This window comes from Monomorium pharaonis, chromosome 3 (genome assembly GCF_013373865.1).
Source record: "Monomorium pharaonis isolate MP-MQ-018 chromosome 3, ASM1337386v2, whole genome shotgun sequence".
Taxonomy (NCBI): Eukaryota; Metazoa; Arthropoda; class Insecta; order Hymenoptera; family Formicidae; genus Monomorium; species Monomorium pharaonis.
In genome coordinates, this window is record NC_050469.1 from 25,615,641 (window position 1) to 25,636,871 (window position 21,231).

Below are 21,231 nucleotides of genomic sequence, written 5' to 3' on the forward strand. Positions count from 1 at the left end.
TAATATTATTAATGCAATAATTAAAACGAATATGAATGAAAAAAATATAATTCAAACTTGAGATATTCATAAATATAAATGCAATAAATATCTTTCATTGGTAATTATTGTAATATGCAGTTACTTATTTGCTAGTGACATATTTAGTAGTGATAAGTTTAGTAAAGGAAAAAAAGACAGAGAGATACAGCATGAAAAAACTCGGTTTTTTTAGAATTCTATTTATATGTGTTGCTCAAATAATGCACATGTATTATTTATGCACAATTACACAATTTATATTTCATAATATGTAATAATTTCCCATATAAATTCGAGTTATAACTATATAACTCGTATGTCTATTTAAATAAATTCGTTTCGATTCGTTTGAACAAAATAATAGCGAAATATATGTGGAATATGCACACAAGAGGGGAAAATATTTACGGTACCAGTTGCGAGTGATAAAATGGTGCTGCCAGATCGCATTTATGTATTTCGATGCCCAGCAGAAAAAGCGAGTGGAGTAAAAAGGAGGCGTAATAAAGAGGCGTGATTCGTGTATACGCGCGCCTTCACGAGCAATGTGCGAAAACAATGCGTGAACAAGCTGTGCATGGATCAAGGATCATTTCTCAAAAAAGCTAATTTATTTCAACGCGGGAATTGCATGAGGGTTGTCGTAATCGTGTGCACAAATAGAAATGAGTTTTTATTCATTCTCGAAGCGCCTTTAGTTTTGAATAAAATTTACACATATTTATGTGCCAATGTCGCGATTGAATAAACATCATATTCATATTTTATAAAAATATGAATACTTTTATTATATATATATATATATATATATATATATATATATATATAATATATATAAATATCTCTTTACATATATATAGAAAAAAATATGTGGTCTATTGAAATAATGGCATATTTAAAATAATTGAATTTTTATAAAAAGTATGATTATTAATTTATCAACACAGAATATTTTATACACAGAGAAACTGCTATGTGACTAGATAAACAATGTATTGTATTTAAGAATGTACATTGAATTTGTAATAATTGAGTTGCAAATTATTTTATTTATTAAATTATTTTTTGAAAGATATCGTTTCAAGAAAAATGCAATTATGTATTGAAAATTACATGATACAAAATTTTAGATGAGTGTTAGTTATCAATGTCTAATCCATATAGCTGTTGTTTTGAAATCAATTCCTCTATTCAGTGATTCTGATTCTTTTTTGTTAAAAACATTGTTTTACTGATGTCGTTCAGCATTTGTATTGATGTATAGTTTAACCTTTCCCATGCAATTATTATATATGGCAAGTTGATTTTTATTTACAAAACTTGTATTATTGTAAAAAATTATTATCTACAAAAATGCATATCTATTGCAATATGCAGCAAATTTTATTTGATATTATTTGCAAAATAAATATTGAGATAAATACATCCAAATTATTTTGAATTTATATTATTATCATTATTAAAGTTTTTGTGTATAGGACAGGTTACGTATTAATTGATTTTCTTTGAATTGATATAGTTATCTATAACATTACTCAGTTTGATCATTTCCCATTTTATTATATATATTTTCTATTTTACAAGAAGGATTTTTTCAAAAGTTTGTTCAGTTTACTGGGTTGTGTTGATAATTTTTAAAAAATTTGTTTTATATTGACGAATTTTTATTTCTTCTCGTTATTATATATCAGATTAGAAAATCAATTATATTGAAAAATGGCGTAACAACCGTCTGTGTACTGGAAAATGGAAATTGCTTGTAAACTTTTCCAAATATTATTAAAAGATATAAGCCTATTAGCTATAAACTATGTATATAGTATATAGTATAATATAGTATATAGTATATGGTATAATAGTATAGATTTCAAACTTTAAGATACTATTTTCAAGACATAAAACTTAAAAAATGGGACTTGATTTTGACGAATGTTTATCGTGACTAAATCTCTAAGCGCTCGATAGAGGACAATAGTTGTTATAACAATATATATCCCAATCTGCGACAGAGGGTGGCACAATGTCGATCTGGGCGTCCCAAAGTGTCAACTGTACCGTTGAGAGTGGGGGGCAGGAGGGGGGTACGGGAGAAAGAGCTCACACTCTACAATGGCGTCGGAAGGGTCGCGTTTGTTATAAATGAAAACGAAATTTAATCACACGTGATATACTGCCCCCAGCGCACGGGGTGGATATGACGATGAGCACATGAATTCGCATCGTGCGAACGAAAATACGGGCACCTGCGACTGTTGGTGTCCCCCCGGATGCATATACCCCCTGTGCGATTTCATTATTAAAAGTCATTAAGAGCTGGTGGGTGCGCGCAAAATAACATACATACCCGACATATTACCGCACGTGTTTCTAGATTATGTAACGGGGATGATAGATTTCTCTGAGTTAGCTGAGAATTTTGAAGCATTATTGGATAATATCTACTATTTTATAATTATTTTATAATTATTTTATAATTATATTAGAATTATTTATAATTATATTATATTTATAATTATTCATAATTATTTTTTCCTGTAATCTCTTAATTGAGGTTATATATATATAATTTTAATAAGAACGCGCGCGGAATCATATATCTTTTCAAAATTAAAATAAAGACTTCTCTAGTATTTACTGTCAAAAATATGCAATTAATATAAATTTAAAGTAATTATGTGTTGTATGAAGAAATCTATGATGTGATTTATAAAAGAAGAACGCACGCGGAATCATATATCTTTTCAAAATTAGATATAAAGACTACTCTAGTAATTATAAATTCGTGAACTGAAATAATAACTACAGATTATTCTATTTTATATTCTAAGTTCTTATTTCTCATTTATCTTTTGTGTATATATTAAGTAAGATACACAAAAGATAAATGAGAAATAAGAACTTAGAATATAAAATAGAATAATCTGTAGTTATTATTTCAGTTCACGATTTATAATTACTAGAAGTCTTTATATCTAATTTTGAAAAGATATATGATTCCGCGTGCGTTCTTCTTTTATAAATCACATCATAGATTTCTTCATACAACACATAATTACTTTAAATTTATATTAATTGCATATTTTTGACAGTAAATTGTATTTTAATCTTCAGAAACTTATATTGTAATTTTACTTATTTCTATATTTTCTTTAAACAAGTAATAACAAAGGAAAATATTAGATACTATGATATATTAAATTATTAGTTTAAGTAAACTTTTATTGTCTATTAGAGAGGTTCTTGGAGGAGGTTTTTCATGGAATTTTCTCAGGCTGTTTTACAATTTGACTATAAAGAGATTATTACAAAATGATCATGTGCATCTAATTATGATATGTTGCAATATTAAAGGCTTTTTTCTTCATAGTATTAGTATATTATAGTAATTTTTGCAATTTTTAATCATTATAAAATATACATTTTATTTAATAAATATATAATAATAAAGACAAAAATACCGCGTAGATAAGTTCCATATAATTAATACGAAACGTGTTTATGAAGATGATATAATTTGATTTTTTTTCTTTTTTGTTATTATTATTTTTAAATGGGTAATACTATAATGTAAATTCTTATTCTTTTATTCACAATTGATTCACTTTAATATCTCGCCATATGACTATCACAACTTTCTGAATAAACAAGAGTATAGTCAGAATATGCTCAATTGATTATTGATTATTTCTGGTTTACTTTTTATTCAGTTTAGATACTATGTAAAATAATTATAGTAATTGTAATAATTATAATAAGAGAAAGGCATATCTAGGCAAACTTGTAAAAAACAAACTACACGACAGAATTAATAATTTTAGAAAGGAATCTGCTAACAGCAGCAGGTCCAGCAACGGTACGGCTAACGCCTAGCGTTTAGCCGTCGCATCGGCCAATGGGACGCTCGTCTGACGAATAAATATGTAAATACAATGTCCAACGCACCGTAGGCATAAAACGACACGATATATGGCCCGGTAATTTCTTAATTGCGCCCCAAAAAATTCTTGTCATCGTAAACAGCCGGTTGATTATATTGAAATGGCTCAAGGCGCCGGGGGCGTCTCGTGGATGGGACAAACGAATGGAAAAAGAAGAAAAGAAAAATAAGAAGACCGCGGGATAAAAAGTAGAAGGACATGACGATAGTAACTGCTCTCATGATTATTTATGTGACTCTAACGGTAAACTCCGCGATCATGACGGAAATCGAAATTAAGCTTATGATATAGAAAATCTTCCCCTCTTTGTCCGCGTGATCTTCGTGATGTGGTCGGTTCCCGTATTAATCATTCTCACGCTCGGCTGAGTTCCGGCGAGGTTCGAGAGTGACTCACGCCACGAAGAAGAAACTATATAACGCTTATGTAGATATAATTTATACGATTTGGCGGTTTGTGGCAGATCTCGAAAACGGAGCTAATACGACTCTCTGGACGACGAGATAAATCGGTTCGTGGAAAGGTTATCCGAGATTCCGATTCAAATCTGTGAAAGTGACCTGCGCATTTAGACCGTGAACGCGTCACGTTGATGGGATCCGAAAAATTCTTCTGGTTGGAATCCGAAAGAAAACGAAAACTGTTTCGTTTTCTTTCGAATTTCTGTGGGTTTTTTTTCACGTCTCGCGCAGATAAAATCTGTGAGACTAATTAAATTTTGTCGTTCGACACAACATCGCGGATGTCAGTCAGTTCCTACTGTACGAAAGTTGTCGTGTGCGTCGGGATAAAGCCGAGTTAACCGAGATCAATAAAAAAATCTGCTGAGAAAAAGATACCGTTGAAACAGTAATTTAAGCGAGAGGTGACAAAAGTAGATAACAATGATGGTACCTACCAGTGTGCGTTCTCTTGTGTATCTTGAGATTCTCCGACCTGGCGAAGACTTTGCCGCAATTTTGAAACGGGCACGAGAACGGTTTCTCTCCTGTGTGCACTCGTATATGATTCACGAGTTTGTACTTGGCCTTGAAGGCCTTACCATTACGCGAGCAACTCTGCCAGAAGCACGCGTGCGTTGTACACTCGGGTCCGCCCACGTGGTCCACTGTCAGGTGCGTCACGATATCGGTGAGAGTATTGAAAATCTTGCCGCATATTTTTCTTGCATTTTCTGGTAACGTTGGGTCTTGATCTACCCACTTGCACACAATTTCCATCGAGCCGCCGCTGGCGACGGTGCCCGCGTGGCCACCGGCGCCGCCGGCGCCGTTAGGCCTCATGAATCTGAAGAAGGCGCTGGGATGACTCGGATGGTTCATGGCCGGGTGTTGCTGGTGGTGGATAGCGGTCGGCGTCATGTGCGGCGAGCCGATGTACTGGTGATGAGAAGGTAGCGGCCTGGTATCTTGGGGATAGTGCCCAGGATAGTGAGTGGCAGTTAGTGGATGCTGACTGGGATGATGAGGAAATTGTTGCATCGTCGCGGGCGTACCGTCATGATGCAACGGCGAGAATAGACCTAGTCCACCGCTTTCGGGGGTGGTAGGACTTGCTGTTGCTATCTCATGCTCGCGTCGAATGATAAACTCACGCGCGTAACCAGGGTGATGGCCCATGTGATGGCCCATGTGAGGAGCCATGTGAGGAGCTGTGTGAGAATGATGCGGCGGGTAGCCTTGAGGATGGAAGTGGTGGTGTTGCTGGGACGGTGCCTCGGTTCCCGGAGGTGGCTGAATGCTTGCACCGGGATCTGATAATCCACCGGTTGTCCCACCATCTCCGGGTGACAACTTGATACCCAGGTTGACAATATGATGTGGATGGGGTGGCATACTCTCTAGAAAACTCATTATCGCGATTGGCGTAACTTTAAAAGTAGCACCAAAAAACTTTGTCTATGATGATGTGATTTAGGTCGCATCGTCAGGCAAGGGAGATGTTTTATACATTTTCTACGTCGCTTGATTTGATTAGATTCTCTATCTCCAGAACTACAGACCAGAATAATCTCTTTGAGAACTATAGACTTAACTATAGAATTCTAATAAATACAGCAAAATCGTGTATTGAATGTAGGAAGCATACAGGTCACAATACACTTCATTCTAGGAGCACTAGTCTTTTTAAGCTGCCTGTTCTAAGTTTTCGTGAAATCCGTATTTCGTAATATTCATATTTCCATGTTAACACAAGTCCCATTCTGTCCCGATTAGCGAGCGACCTCACATTTCACGTATAACATCACGAACTCGCTCGAAGGTACATTTGTCACGTGTAAATTATGACACTTTTAAAGGATCTTGGAATGAACGGAGCATTAATTAGCAATCGATCAATCATCTGTTTTTCATCACTTGCGCGTAATCGGTTTCGGTATTTTCGGAAAGTAAACACAATATCTTTTCTTAGTATGATGAACGCGGTGACGATAACAACACGATGACGGCGTCCCGGGTGCGATGAGGATGAATACACGTAGTGCTCCTCGCTGCGTGCACAGCGGGACTGAAAGTAAAGGACTCCCACCGAGGCGACGCGTCCGATTTCGGGGATCCCTTCTTCTTCTGCAGGCCGCGCGCGTTCTCATTCCCTCCTCGTTCGTTGTAGCTTAACCACTGTGCACCATCGTCCAACCTGGTGTTTCGCCGCCCCACTGTGGTTAAGACCGCCTTCTACCCCTACCGAACCGTCCTGGCGGCGCGAATGTAAACCGTGGTCTCTACCACTGGTGAACGTGTCCTGACGGTTACCAGCGTACCATTGGCGCCAACGGCATCACCAGTCATTGGAGGCCACTGAACAGGGAGGTGCCCGTTAATTTACCACGGGCGGATAGGCGTCGCGCCTACCAAAGCGCATGTCGCAATTTTGCACGCGGTTCACGCCCTGTGATTTGAAAACGACGCGCAGCGATTTTATGCACATTGTGCGAAAAACTATCCTCCTGTCTTTTGATACATAAACGTCACTTGAAACGTATAACTGTACGGAAATTTTATGCACTTGTTTTTTTTTTATTTAAAACGTGAAATTTAGTTTTTATTGTGTGGTAATTGATGATAAATTACACGACAATTACGACGCAAATAAAGATAAAATAACAGCCATACTTGCAATAACAAAGATTTATTGCTATTATAAAAGTATCGATTAAAAGTTTTAGTGGTTTTTAGGTTTTAAATTATTTGCTAGAATCCCCCCCCCCCCGGGACGAATTTCTTAATTGTCTTCTATGCTGTGTGTAAAAGGGATAACCAAAATTATTTGTTACATTTTTTTCAACTTTTCGTAACTTGTAAAAAGATATAGAGAAATTAAAAGTTGTATATTTAAATTACATGTAAAACATAATAATATATAAACATAAAAATTTTTAGTTAAAGACTTATTTTAATTAGAAAAAATTTATAAAAGTCTATTTTTTACTATTCTGAATAAAACAATTTACTTAAACCACAACATGGTCAATATTTATGAATTTATTGTCTTTCTTTAAAGAGATACGTTAATAATTACTTAAACAAAAAAACATGAAAAGAAAGCTCGTAAAATAAGTAACTGCGTGATAAAGTACGAGTTTTTATGTATTTTAACATTTTCTTAATACAATGAATGAAATGCGCAATAATATAAGATAAATGCGTATTTTTTTATTTTTCCTTTTCTTATTCCATTTTTTTTATTTGTATTTCTTCTTTTGTATGGAATGATTTTTCACTCTTGCCAGGATTTCTTTCAGACGGTTTTGTCAGATGACAAAATATTTGATCTTTCTTTCTTTCTTATACCAGGTAAACTTTTTTGGACTCTAACGGAAAATAATTCTTCGAAACATGTTTATTCCATGTTTTAATTCTGCAGATTTATTTTAATCGAGTATCACAAAGTGTTTTCAAGTTACGTATTCTTATTGTTATTATGTATATAGAATTAATAAATTTATAATAATGGCATGTTATTTGTTATGAGAAAATTATGAAAAAATTATTTTGTTATTTCTCAGCGAAATTGAGAGTTATTTATTATGCATTATCATATTATTTATAAAAAATATTTTATCTATTGATAAATTACTGGCGAATAACTCACATTTAATCTAATGATAAATAATTGTAATTTTGTAGATGTAAAGAAATTATTGAAAGAAAAATGATTGAAAGAAGTATGCATATAAAATGCTTTCTTGTTATTTTAATATTTTTTAAATTAATTAGATGATACTATTTACTTACATCTAATTAAATATATTACTTTTGTTGATATTAAAACATTTTTCAATATTTTTATAAATTAATTCTATTTTCTACGTTAGAATTTACGGAATTTATTTGGATCTTAGCATTATGAAAATCACACAATATCAATAAATGAGACGAGGTAAAAGCTAAGTTTTCATTTTTATTTAAATATCTCCTTTGCACTTTGGTAAATAAGAAAAGTGTCGAATGGATGATTAACGATATTTTACGTCACGTGGAATAGTAATTAATCAAATAAGGAAGTAGAACATATGCATATCCTTCAAAGTGCTATGGCAACTTCGGTATACACAACTAAGATGATTTATGCTCGCTCACAGAAGAGGAAAAATGATCAGCAGTTCCAACTTTAGACTAAAGTTCAATTTTGCTTTATATTGGCGTGCATATATGTGGATCTAATCTTTCACGAGCCTCCGCATTTCGGTGCACACATACATTCTATTTATACGTGATCTTTGTCTAACATCATTCTGTTCTACGTCGTGCCGTTGAATATATTAACACAGCTTAATCATCCGCATAAATAATGCAAATACATCGAGCATTTTAACTGGGTACCTCATTGTCGCGGCAAAAAATGGTGTCCCATTATGCCCGTAATGGGCACGGTGGCTGACTATTTGATATTAATAACTACCATAAAGGTGGACTCGCGACTCTTTCGTGTACTTAGGAGGCACGGACTGAATGATGCTTTCCATCCACCTTCTGTTGCTTACTAACAGCGCGAGACATCGAGCGAAGACAAATCTATGCGTATATAACGCGTGAGCGAGTTTATAAACTCACCGGGTGCTCCAAAGATGCATCTTTTCTTGTGCAATGCGTACATATAGTTCTGCAGAAATTTCAAAAGCACTTATGCTCTCTCATTGTCTCCTTATTACATGTATTAATTAATAATGCGTACAGAATTTTTTACGCGCTATTCAATTTGTATACTATGTGTGTGTACTTGTATTCTACGTTAAAAATATTTATTTGCAATTTATTTATCATGCAAACTTTATCACTCAGTAAATAAAAATAAAATTTTTCTAATAAAATAACTTTATTAACAATAAAATAATATAATAGTGTAGTTAGGTATTTGCGACTGTCAGAGCTCTGCAATTTCTCTCGATTTTCAGTTCGCATAAACTGATCACTTTATTTATATCGTAAAAAAAGTAACGACGAATAATCTGATGTGACACCATACATACATACATATGGTTTCTTATGTGATCACAATGTTTCAAGCGTGGTCATGCATCTATGTCTGCATTCGGTTTAAGGCTCACAAGACAGATATTGTCTTAGCCAGTTCATCAGTCATGACTGGGTACGGGGACTGGAGGAGATGGGGAAGTGCAGTCATTATATTTAATTAATCATTAAGCTGAATGGCTCGATTTATTGCGTGGTCACGGCCAATGGTACGAAAAGATTCGAGAAGGCGGATATTGCCCGCCTAGCTTTCTGACTGGTCTTTTCGTTTTCTTCGTTTTTTCTTACCTGCATATGAATGTGTGTATGAGCAACGTGGAATCGATATCAAAACAACACGCAGGGCATAGGAACAAGTTTTTTTGAAACTAATACAGATTACTCTTTGTCGAGACTTTGGAATAAATTTTATTTTAACACAAAAATATAACAGTTAACATAGATATATTATTAAGCACTAATTGTAAGGCGGTTCTCTTATTTGTTTTATTCACATTTTGGTTTATTTTATTTATGATTATAAATTGATATCTATATTTTTAAGTCTTACAATATAATGTAAAAATCAGCATTTTATTTATACAAATCTGAACATAACTTATATTTACTTTTTTATCTATTTAAAGTGTGGTTCAAAATTTTCAAATTCAAGCTTTCGTATTTTAATCAAAACATTCAATTGACATATCGTCCTCATTTTAACTTTATCTTTATCCCTTTTATCGAATTTCATTTTATCAGGTAAAGCTTGATAAAAGTTTTCTTTATATGTGAAAACAAAACACGGGTGGATTAACAGCTACACAAGAATCGTGCGCGGCAATCAACATAATTAGGAATCAGCGGGATTTACAGTCCACTAAAATTCCGTTACGATTCACTAAAAGTGCATGTTTTTTCGTGAAACGTCACTTGTAAGGCACCGAAAGCAGCCGCCACGAATGCGATCCGACATGCAAAAGTTTGTAGATTCCATGGCGAGATTGGACAGTAGAAATAGATTATGCCGTTACCGAAGGCGAGGAAAGAGAAGGGAAGCGGCGATCTGAATCCAAGATCTTGTCTCAGAGTCATTAGTGAAATGACAAACTCTGCCGGTGAGCCGCGCCGGTGGGATCTTTCCTCTGGTTGCCCATGCCGACACACACGCAAGTTGATGAGAAACTTAATAAATCGTTATACATTCCATGCACGTGTAAAGTTGCACATGTGGGAAGGCGTTACTATTTATTAAATATCGTTATTTTACTAATGATAATTTTATTTTGCTTTCAATAAAAAAATTTAAAGAATGTACGGTAGCAAATTGTTTTGGATATAATATTTTAATTTTCCAAATGATATGTTTAAGTTTAATCAAATTTTTTAATAATTATTTTTACATAAAATAGTGTTTTAAATCACGTGTTTATAAATTAATTTATGTATGTTAATTATTTATGTATGTTTTTTTTTATAAATTTGAAGTAACAATTTTATGATTATTATCTTATAGTTGCCTTGTACAATTTAATATTTTTCTTATTTTGCATATATATTGATACCTTAAAAATAAGCGTGTTTTTGTTACTTATGTCCAGTTTGATGTGCATACATATAATTTAATACGCCTAATTTCTCTCGAAGTTAAGTCCCAAGTGGTTGTGTCAGTCCCCTGATTGTTCTGTGGTAAACTTAAAGCGAGGGATCAAAGCAGAATCCGGCATCGTGAGATGACGGAGCGGTGAGCGGCTGAAGTGGTTCTGAGATAAGATTTCTACGAGCGATGCACGAGCAGATAAGGGTCGATAGGTATCTTTAAGAGCGATCGCCGACAAAAATATTGCAGGCTATGTTCCTTCCCAAAGTCACGAGAAGAGATCCTATACGTAAAATATGAAAAATCCTCGAAATATGATAATGAAATTAAAAATTTTATTTGTTCCCCTCGGGCGTTGGACACCGGACATTCCAAAATTCGAAATATTAGAGGTATATGAGCTGGTCTGCCACATATATATCTGTGTATTATCTCTCTTCTTTTTAAATATGCCGAAGAAATATTAATCGATACTTTTGTGATAATTTTTTGAAATTTTTCTGTATCAGAAAAATGATTAACTTACATAGAAAAATTAATAATTAATAATCTTGTTATTGCGATGTTTACGACATACCTTTGTATCTTTTACAGTTTATAAAATGGTGAAACGGATACATTTTATTAAAAGCATTTGTCTATGATTGTTATCCACACTAAATTGAAATTTTTTCACGCGATGGATATCTCTCGACCTGCTCGCGTGAATTTTACGGGAAAGCGTAATAGAAAACGACTGATGGATCGTATGAATCCTCGGTACTCTAAGGAAGTCGCGACCACCGAAAGCAATGTTTCTCGTCGACCGAAAGGGGTTCTGGCATCTAAAACAAACTCTTACCCCCGGTCGCCTTTATCCGCCGTATTTTTCGCTGACAACCTCCTTCTAGCGGCTTGATTTACGGCGCCGTTGCGAGGAAGCGAGAAGGAGAGAAAATAAAAAAAGGAGGAACGGAGCCAAAGAGAAGAACTATTTTTGGGAAGCATTAATATTTATAGTTTTGCGCACGTACGTCGCGACCGGCATAATTTTACGATGGGATTTACAGCTCCGCCCGTTGTCACTGCACGGCGCTTTACGACATATTAGTCAGCCGAAAATCAAAACGCCGTTGTTTTGTCATAGGACGACGGCCCTTCTCGAAGGTGCGTCAAGGCTAAAGATCGCGGTTCGCGTATCCGTCAGGAAAAATCGAGGATAATCGAAAATCGAGGCGAGCAAACGGTATATCCTCGATTTCTCGATAAATTGTTGGACGACGGTATCTCACCGTACGAGAGCTTCTGATCGAATCTTCGCGTAATATACGATGTTCCGGGAAACCGTCGGAAAACCCTTCCGACGAACGTTCTTGCAGAAAATCTACGGAAGATTCCTGCAGATCCCGTGAGAAAATGGAAACTGGCTGAGCTATCGGCAGGGAGAAAATAACCGGGCGCAACTGCCACGTAGTTCTTCGAATTGTAGGTATGTTAACGATAACTTTCGATTGGTCGAAAATCCATTTGGACTCCCGTAATGCGGCTACGAACTGACAGAAATAAATTGTACGCCGTTTCCCGAATGACAGCTTGAAGGCGCATTATAATTAACCATTACGGATACGCATGACAGTGCGTTGTAATAGCATCATCCACAATAAGTGTCCCGAACGCGCGCGCGAACGTGCCTTTTTATTTTTATACGTCGATATCTCTCTCTCCGACCCTCGAAGAAAAACGATTCGTTAGCCGACTTACCCCCATGAACACGAGCTTACCCCTAAAAAATGACCGCACACCCCCCGTTGCGCGGCGGATGCAACTTCCCCCGTGTATCCCCGTGCTCGCCACGAGTGCACGACGGCGAGGCGTGCGGGTGTGAATACGTATATATACGCCCGGGGAACCCTCCTGAGATCTTTTTGGGGGAAATATTATATCATTAGGCGTTATTGAAAGACGGTCCGTTGTATCGATATTTGCCGTATCGAACAAATGTTTATCGATGTTGCGCGATGTCTCGTCACGCAACGCAAGATCCTGACCGCCAACGCGACAGTGTTCTGTGCATTCGTTGATATCGATCGCAATTGCGTTCTGATGCGATATTCTCTCGCGATTTTCTTTAATTATTCGATTTCTCTAAATCGCAATTTTCGCAGTGATATGTACTTCGATAATAAATACTGTATTTTCGTTTTGGAAAAATTGTGGGAGTGTCCAAGAGAAATATTACGAGTTTCTAAATATAACCAGAGGGTAAAACGTGCCACGCCCTTTACTCATTTTCGACATATTGGTCACGCAGGTTTCGTCCTGCGTACGCCCATGTCGTCAACGGTACTCTTACCGAAGATTGTATACGTAACGCGGAAAGGCACAATCTTGTAAACGGACATTTGTTACGAAAGTTCTCGAAAATGCTATTTTTCTTTACTTCCTTTCGGCATTTATTTTAGCGCGCAAACATGTTTTACGAATGTTACTTTTGCCGATCTGTTATTTTGAGTTTTATTTCATTGAACCATTGTTCAAACATCGATTGTGTACTGTGCCGTCGATATTGTGCATGTGATACGAAATTGCACAACAAAGGCGCACAAGTGCACTTCCTTAAGTCTGCGTCCTCAATTCAAAGAGCGTTCTACTTTGAATGACGTTTAATGAAGATCAATGATACTTTATTACTCTTCGTTTCGATAGGTAAATCGATGACGCTTTATTACTGTCGATCTTACACAGATAACAATAATGGCTGTCGATATATTTAATAGATAATATTGACAAGTTCTTGAAAAAAAATTATCTGTCTTTTAAAACATTATATTCTCCTTTATACATAGGTAGAATAAATTGATGAATTTAGAAACTTAATTGATGCTTTTAATTGATGACAAATAATACAATTTTGATTTTGTCATCTCTTATGGGAGTTTTTCTCGACACATCTGTAAGATTATTCGAGAGATTAAAAATGATTTTATACAAGTTTTTTTATGATATAAACATTTATATTTAACTATATTAATAACATAAAAAATACTAATTTTAAACAATTAAAAATTTTGAACTTGATTGCTTAATTACACAAATAAATAAAAAAAGTCTATGGTCGAATCTGGATCTTAAAATTATTTTAAAATTCTGCGTCCTTTATGTAAAAAAATCTATAATTATAATATTATAATATTATAATATTATAGTATTATAACGCGATAGGTTTTTTTACATAATTAATATTATAATATTATAAAATATTATTAAAAAAGAGAAGAATAAAAATTATATTAACGTATCAACATGTTGAATAAATTTGACATTTATGAAATTTTTCTTTGCTGATTAATGATTATTTTATAAACCAAAAAGAGATTACAAATGTTTCATCTACTTAAACAAATCCAATATTTACAATTTTTCGCAAATATAATATTTATAGTTATATGATACTGATTCTGTTTACATTCTTTTCAGTCAAAAATTGATTACTCACGATATCTGATATCATTATATGATTTAAATGTGATAAATTAAAATTTTGTTTCTTTGAACGTTCTCTTCTTTGAATAAAAAAAAAATATATTACGATGCTTCGAAAATGAATGCAAATCTGTGTGATATGCTTATCGCGACACATCAGAGTATATTCAATCAGACAGAAAATGAACAACCAGCCGTTCGCCTCCACGTTCGTTCCACATCGAGGAGCAATTGAGTCCTACGGACGGAAACGAGCGCTAATTTTCTTAGGAAGAATCTCGTTCTGATTCTCGGGGTCACCGGAAAGAACGCTAATGAGAGAACAGTGGAGGTAGGGTAGATGGTGAATCGGAGATGAAAATGAATTGAGTGAATGGACTCAGAGTGCTCCCGAGTGGCGGGAAGTGAGCAACTTCGACGAGAACGGCTTAGACCCCTCTATCACATTCATCCTACGTTTCGGAATAACTAACGTAATCAAGCTAATGCGTATGTATGTGTATATAGCAGTTGTTGTACGTGTACATAACAGTTGCTTTTGATGTCGATTACAATTGATACATGTCTTCATGTTATTTTCGTTATTTTGAACAGCTCTCTCTTTCTCTCTCTTTCTCTTTAGAGATAATTCTGTGAGAGGTATAATTAAAACTTTACATTATTTGTATTAATATTCTGAAAGTTTTATTTTGAAATTTTTATAAGAAATTTAACTAAGTCTCTCTATTCACGATATAAATTGTGTTAATCGTTTTATATTTATCCTCATGTTGATAAGATATAAAAACTAGATTGCAGATCAGTCTTACATTCACAATATTTGCGATCACGTTATCGCTCGAAATTTATTACGATTAGCGTAATTGAAGCTGTTACACGCGCGATATCCCCGCACGTTCTCCGCGTTTTGTTTATCATCCTGAATCCCAATGGATCGCAATCCTCCATGAACCTATCAACGTTCCATTCGGAAAAAGTGCAACACGATTGGCGGGATACAATGCCATCGATTCGAGTTACCTGTCCGCACCGACGAGAGAGAACGAGAGAAAAAGAGAGTCTCGCGGTATCGTGTGGGTGATGACTAATAGATTTCGAGGCCCGGCCCATCCATCTCGCCCTCTCTCGGGGCCCCCTCGATACAAATCGATCTTACCGCGGTCACGTTCGTGCGCGCGTCGAGGATATCGTATCTATCGATAGATCCCTAAGCGGTTCGTACCGCTTTTTTTCGACGGTGCATTTATAACATTGGCCACGGCCCTGAACCGCCCAGTGTCCGTCCGCTCGCGAGAGACCAAAGCGGTTTGTCATTATAGATGTTCCTTGCTCGTTGAACTGTCAGAGGCGATCTAGAGAGACCTCGTCGTCGATGTACTCTCCCTCGGACGCAGCGAAATCGTATATGTCGTTCATATCGCTTGTGCATAAATCATTTGCGCGCCGAGAAGTAAGGCTCGAAGACGCCTTACAAGTCTAAGGTCTAATACGTAAGCTAATTGCGGAATCTCTCGCTGGACGCGTGTCGCAAACTGTAACGTAAAACGCTTTAATTCCGAGGTCGAGTTCTGTTCTGCGAAGATTTTCATCGAATTCATTCGTGACATTTCATTTAGATTTATATAACAATTATTGCAAATTTTTTAAGCTTATGTTACATACAAGCATATTAACTTTATTACAATATTTAAATGTGACATTAATATATTTCTAGTACAATTAAAGATATATATATATATATATATATATATATATATGTATATATATAAAGAAGGGAAGTAATAAATATAGTAACTTTTTGTGAGAGTTATGGACATTATTTTTTTTAATAAAAATTTAATAAAAATATTTTATATTTACATATTTTTAGTATTTTTATTGTTGCACTATTGTCTTCTTATGCAAACTTATTCCTCTCTTAGAAAATTTTAGAGAACATCGATATTTGAATCCTGTCGAATACACGTAGTGCAATCAGATTTAAATTGCGACGTTTCTTGGGCAAAAGATTATAATTATGGAATTTCTTCGAAGGTAGACATTAAATGAGCGTAAAAATTTTTAATGAAATTGAATTGTTATAAAGACGAAACAAAAGATAGGTAATTATTTAACACTTAAAGATTTTGTTTGAATGCGCGGTTATTAAAACACATACACTACTATTATAGAATTAGAATGACGAGAGTACAAACTCTTGAGATTAATGTTACGTATTACGATCAATGTAAACGTCATGAAATATTGTGCAGCTTTGTGAAATGTGCGCTACGCGTAAGGACACATACGGCCGTGTAATTCCACAGCCGACGGACGGCTTCGTATACATTTCACGTGGCTTGTAATAATTAACGTGAGCATATGTATTTCATTAATACCACGGGCTTCTCATTCGACTTAAGGTACAATAAACTTGCATGTATAAAATCCTGCGCGTTTCTAGGTATTTATATTACTATTATCCTGTAGCGTTCTTCAAAGTACACATACGGACATGCCTCACGTTTCTTGTATACCTCGCGTATGCTGATACGATATAAAATCAGAAGCTTTCCGCGCATAAATTCTCGTCAAGAATGCAAAGTATTCGCGGGACGTAGTACAACTATCCCCGCGTATTCTGTAGTCTATGTCAATACGCTTAGACGAGCATACAAATTCACGCGGCGTCGTTAGAAGTTTCCCCTTTGTCATCGTCGTTCACGAAAATTCCGTCCGAATTCGAATCGACGATTCTCGCGAGAGGAAGCGAGATGAAGCAAAAGGCGAGACTGCAGAGGCGAAGAACGGAGTCGCGCGCTCTATTAAGAGAGGAATAAAAACAAAATTTTTTTTCCTTACGGACCGCTTCCCGCGGAATAATTGTCATCGGCGATATTCTGTGGCGTCGTGGCGCCACTCGGGGCCAATTAGCCGCAGCAATTAAAGAATTACGTCGTGCTCGTGTGTCCGTGGGTATCTCCCTTTAATCCCGGATTCTGCGGTCGACCCGGTTCAAGGCAGGCCGTTCGAAATCCAAAAGAATCGTGAAGGACAACAGTCTGCCGTGCATTCGTAAGATACATCCGGATTTACGTTTGTTTCGAACTGTTCATTCGGTTTTGTTACATTTTTTGGGGATTAGTTATTTGAAATAAGATTCTTATCAAAATGTAAAATTTTCTTATAAAAATAAGTTTGTGTATCAACACACATTAGTGTAACAATACAAACATTAAAAATATATGTAAATAAATTCTTAATATTTATAATTCCTAAAATTGCCTATAGATATTTTCCACTTTTGATGTACATGTTATATACATTACAAATTAAAAAAATATTTACAATGAAATTAAATTGTGTGTACATGTGTGCGTGTATATGCATGCATAATAATTTTATTAATATACATCTTTAATATGCAAATTATTATCAGTATATATTATCGGAGTAAAAATTGTTTACATGGGAATAAAATTGCAGGAAATCGAATTAATGAGATGATTTTTATATTTGATTAACAAATGAACACGTACGGTTTACTAATGTATTTTTAAATTCTTTTTTGCTACTTTGATGCTTTCGTCCGGACGTGTCTTAAAATGATGAGAATAGTGGATATCCGACGGCTGCCGGGATACGAGGAGAAACATTCGTAAAATCGTCCCTTTACGATTTTGCCTCGCGCATAATGTCCTAGATGTCTCCATAGCTTGTCACCGGAATAACGACAACCGCAGTTCAACGTAGCTGCCGCGTGGGATCTTCCGGCGGCGACATATCGAATAATGCAGTGGTTTTATATCATAATGGGGCGGAAAAAGACTTTCAAGATCACCTGGTCGCTAACCGAGCTTTTTAATGATTCGTTGGTGACGAGAGAGATTTCACCGATCGACAGCTCTTTGATTTTTTTCTATAAAAAAGTATTTTCTGTTTTAAAAACGAAGCACATTATATTAATCTATATTATAATCTGATGTTGAAATTATTAATCTCCAATCATTTTTATAAGAATGTAATACTGCATAGTGTAAAATTGGCCAGTAACGATTACTTATTTTGAGTATTTAAAGTATTAATAGCAGTGCTTTTAATATTTAAAATAAGTATTAATTACTGGCCAATTTAATACTGCTCAATATTACATTTTTATAAAGGTAATGAAAATTAATAAAAATCGATAGAATGAAGACAGATCTGATCTCTGTATACTCAGTTTGTTTTTTTTCTCCGCATGTAAATTTCTTATAAGCAACACGATTAATGTTGCACAATTGCCTCCTTTGAAAATAAAGATAAATGATAAAAAGTATAGATAGGTTCAATATTTGCAAATTTCTAAATTTGAAGATGTGAATAAAAGTATGTGTGGGTGATTTTTGTGCTGACCAAAGATATAACAACGATTTTGCTCATAAAAATAGATACAGATGACGTATTAAGAGAGGTCTTTTTATCTTGTTTACGATAAAATATAACAGGTCGTAAATAAAATTTCGATAGAAGTGTTTTGTCCTTTTTATTGAGCTTCTCAATCCTTCGTAAGACCGGTAGTGGCTCGTGGCATTTGTGGGTTACGGGGTTATTTCTGCAGGTCTGCGTAAAGAAACAATAAAGCAGATAGAAGATCACCAATAGGTTTTCTAAAATGGCACTTTCTTATTTCTTAAATATTGCACTGTATTTATAGTGATAAAAACACGACTCGGTTAGATAAATAAACTTTAGTTAAATTTTTAACACAAATTATCTTTCCTCTTTTTTTCTCTAACATAATAGATATTAGGTAGTATGTAAAAAGAACGGACATGTATTTTCTGTAAAAGCATTTATCTTCTGCAAAACATTGTCTTTGTATACAATGTTCTTTCAGGAATGAAAAATAGACTATTATTATTTAAACTGGAGCATGAAAAAGAAAGAATTTTAGGAAATGCGTTTTAAAGATTTTACAATGCCTCCAAATGTGAAAATCTTGAATCTCTTTAGACGGTTTTATTGGTCTGAACAGGTCTGAATCGATTTGATCAAAATATTTTAAAGTTACTAAATCATTTTTAATGTTTTTTCCCAATGCACCTATTATAACTAATGAAAATGGGGAACCAATTTTTTGAAATTGTGAAACAGCTTTATATTTGGCATAACTGTGTATTTGTTATTCTTGCTTTTTCTTGTTCTACTGTACCTAAATAATACTTATTTTTAGTCATTTTACATTTAATTTAAGTCATTTTTTTTAAGAATATTTTTCTAAGAGATTATAAATCAAATTGAAAGAGAATATTAATCATAATTAATACAAAAATTTCTAAAAGTGCCAATGTAAAGGCAATCTCTAAAAAAAACTTTTTTAATGTCTTTCTCTTTATCGGTTTTCTGTGCCAAAAAGCCGACTAAAAATTGACGGCTCGCGGATCTCACCCGCGACATCTAACAATAAGCTTGATCCGCAGAAGAAAATAAACTAATTTATTAGCATAGCGGCGAACTATTTTTTACTTTCATAAATAATTTTTTATCGAGTTTTTTTCTGAACAACAAATGTTACATAAGAAAATTCTTTTCTGTAAAAAAAGTCCGCGGTGTCTTTAAGTTGACATAAACGTGTGCATTCAAAAATGGTACGAGATCAGTACAATTAGCCAAGTATACTTTTAAAAAATACTAGAAAAATTCTATAAAAATCTATTTAAAAAATAATTTTAAAAAACAGAAATGTTACCAATGATAACAGATGGTGAAGTGAAAACTGAGCGTTTCCGGCTCGCACTTTTTTTTTTGCATTTCCAGACTTTATATGATTGATATTAAATGTGACAGTTGTTCTGATTTTAATCGGACTGGTTGCAATCGAAAGCTCGTATCAGTATTATATATAATAAAATTGCTATTAGATTTTTTATTATAATTTTAGTTTCTGAAATATCTTAACTGAAAAATGAATTTGACAGCTAAATTCCAGATAAAGCTTAGTAGCGCCGCGACATTTGTACAATGAAATTCGAATCATACTGCACGAGTTTTTATGTACTTTGCGTCGCTACCGCGTCGCTTGATTTGGAATGTATATTGAATTTAATATCAACAAAGCATAACTCATTTACTAATAATTTTATTGTGCATTAATTCAAAACATAAAAGTTTAAAATATTTTAAAAATTATTATTAGCTATCGTTAAATATTATAACGGAATACAACGGAATATCTAACCGTTTATCGCATATCACAACAGACGCAATTTGTTATTTGTGCTAGAGAAAAATTGTTTTCTTTTCTGTTGTTTCTAACGTATGCTTAGCACATGACGGAAACGACCGTGAGGTCGTTCGTTTTCGTAGTCATATGCAGCATTGTCATACGAAGAACCTACAACAGAACCATCTCAGATTCTCAAAATGGACACATTAGTTAATGGTTAGAAAAAGTTGGTTTCAGAATATTATATTAGAATGGTCTCAGAATATTATATGTATATAAAATTCTTTTGACTTGTTAGTTTTGGATTGCATTGTTATTTCAATCTGACCAGTCCGGAATGGGCGTTTAGATAAATAGACACTGTTAAAAAGAAAACGAGAAAGCATTAAATAAATTTTTTATTGGCGATTACATAGTCTGAGATTTAATAGTAAATCAATTCGAGAGGTTTTTATGAGCGTAAAATAAAACTGAAGAAAAGCGTGAGGAGACGAAATCTCTAAAAAAAATGCGTTTTACTGCAGTCTTCTTCGTAGTCCACGAAATGATCACTTCGACGAGTTTCATCGT

At 34.4% G+C, this 21,231-nt stretch overlaps 1 protein-coding gene and 1 long non-coding RNA gene across 2 annotated transcripts in view; one reads left to right on the top strand and one right to left on the bottom strand.

Annotated features, from left to right (window-relative positions):
- The window catches only part of LOC105837205 (pair-rule protein odd-paired), a 39,703-nt gene extending 29,727 nt beyond the window's left edge, over positions 1–9,976 (bottom strand). Inside the window, exon 1 of the mRNA XM_036283727.1 lies at positions 4,858–9,976. Coding sequence (XP_036139620.1) covers positions 4,858–5,812 — 955 coding nt within the window. The 5' untranslated portion in view covers positions 5,813–9,976. The remainder of the gene's footprint in view (positions 1–4,857) is intronic.
- LOC114255327 overlaps positions 1–21,231 on the top strand; it is a 190,696-nt gene that overhangs the window by 72,626 nt on the left and 96,839 nt on the right. The window lies entirely within an intron of this gene.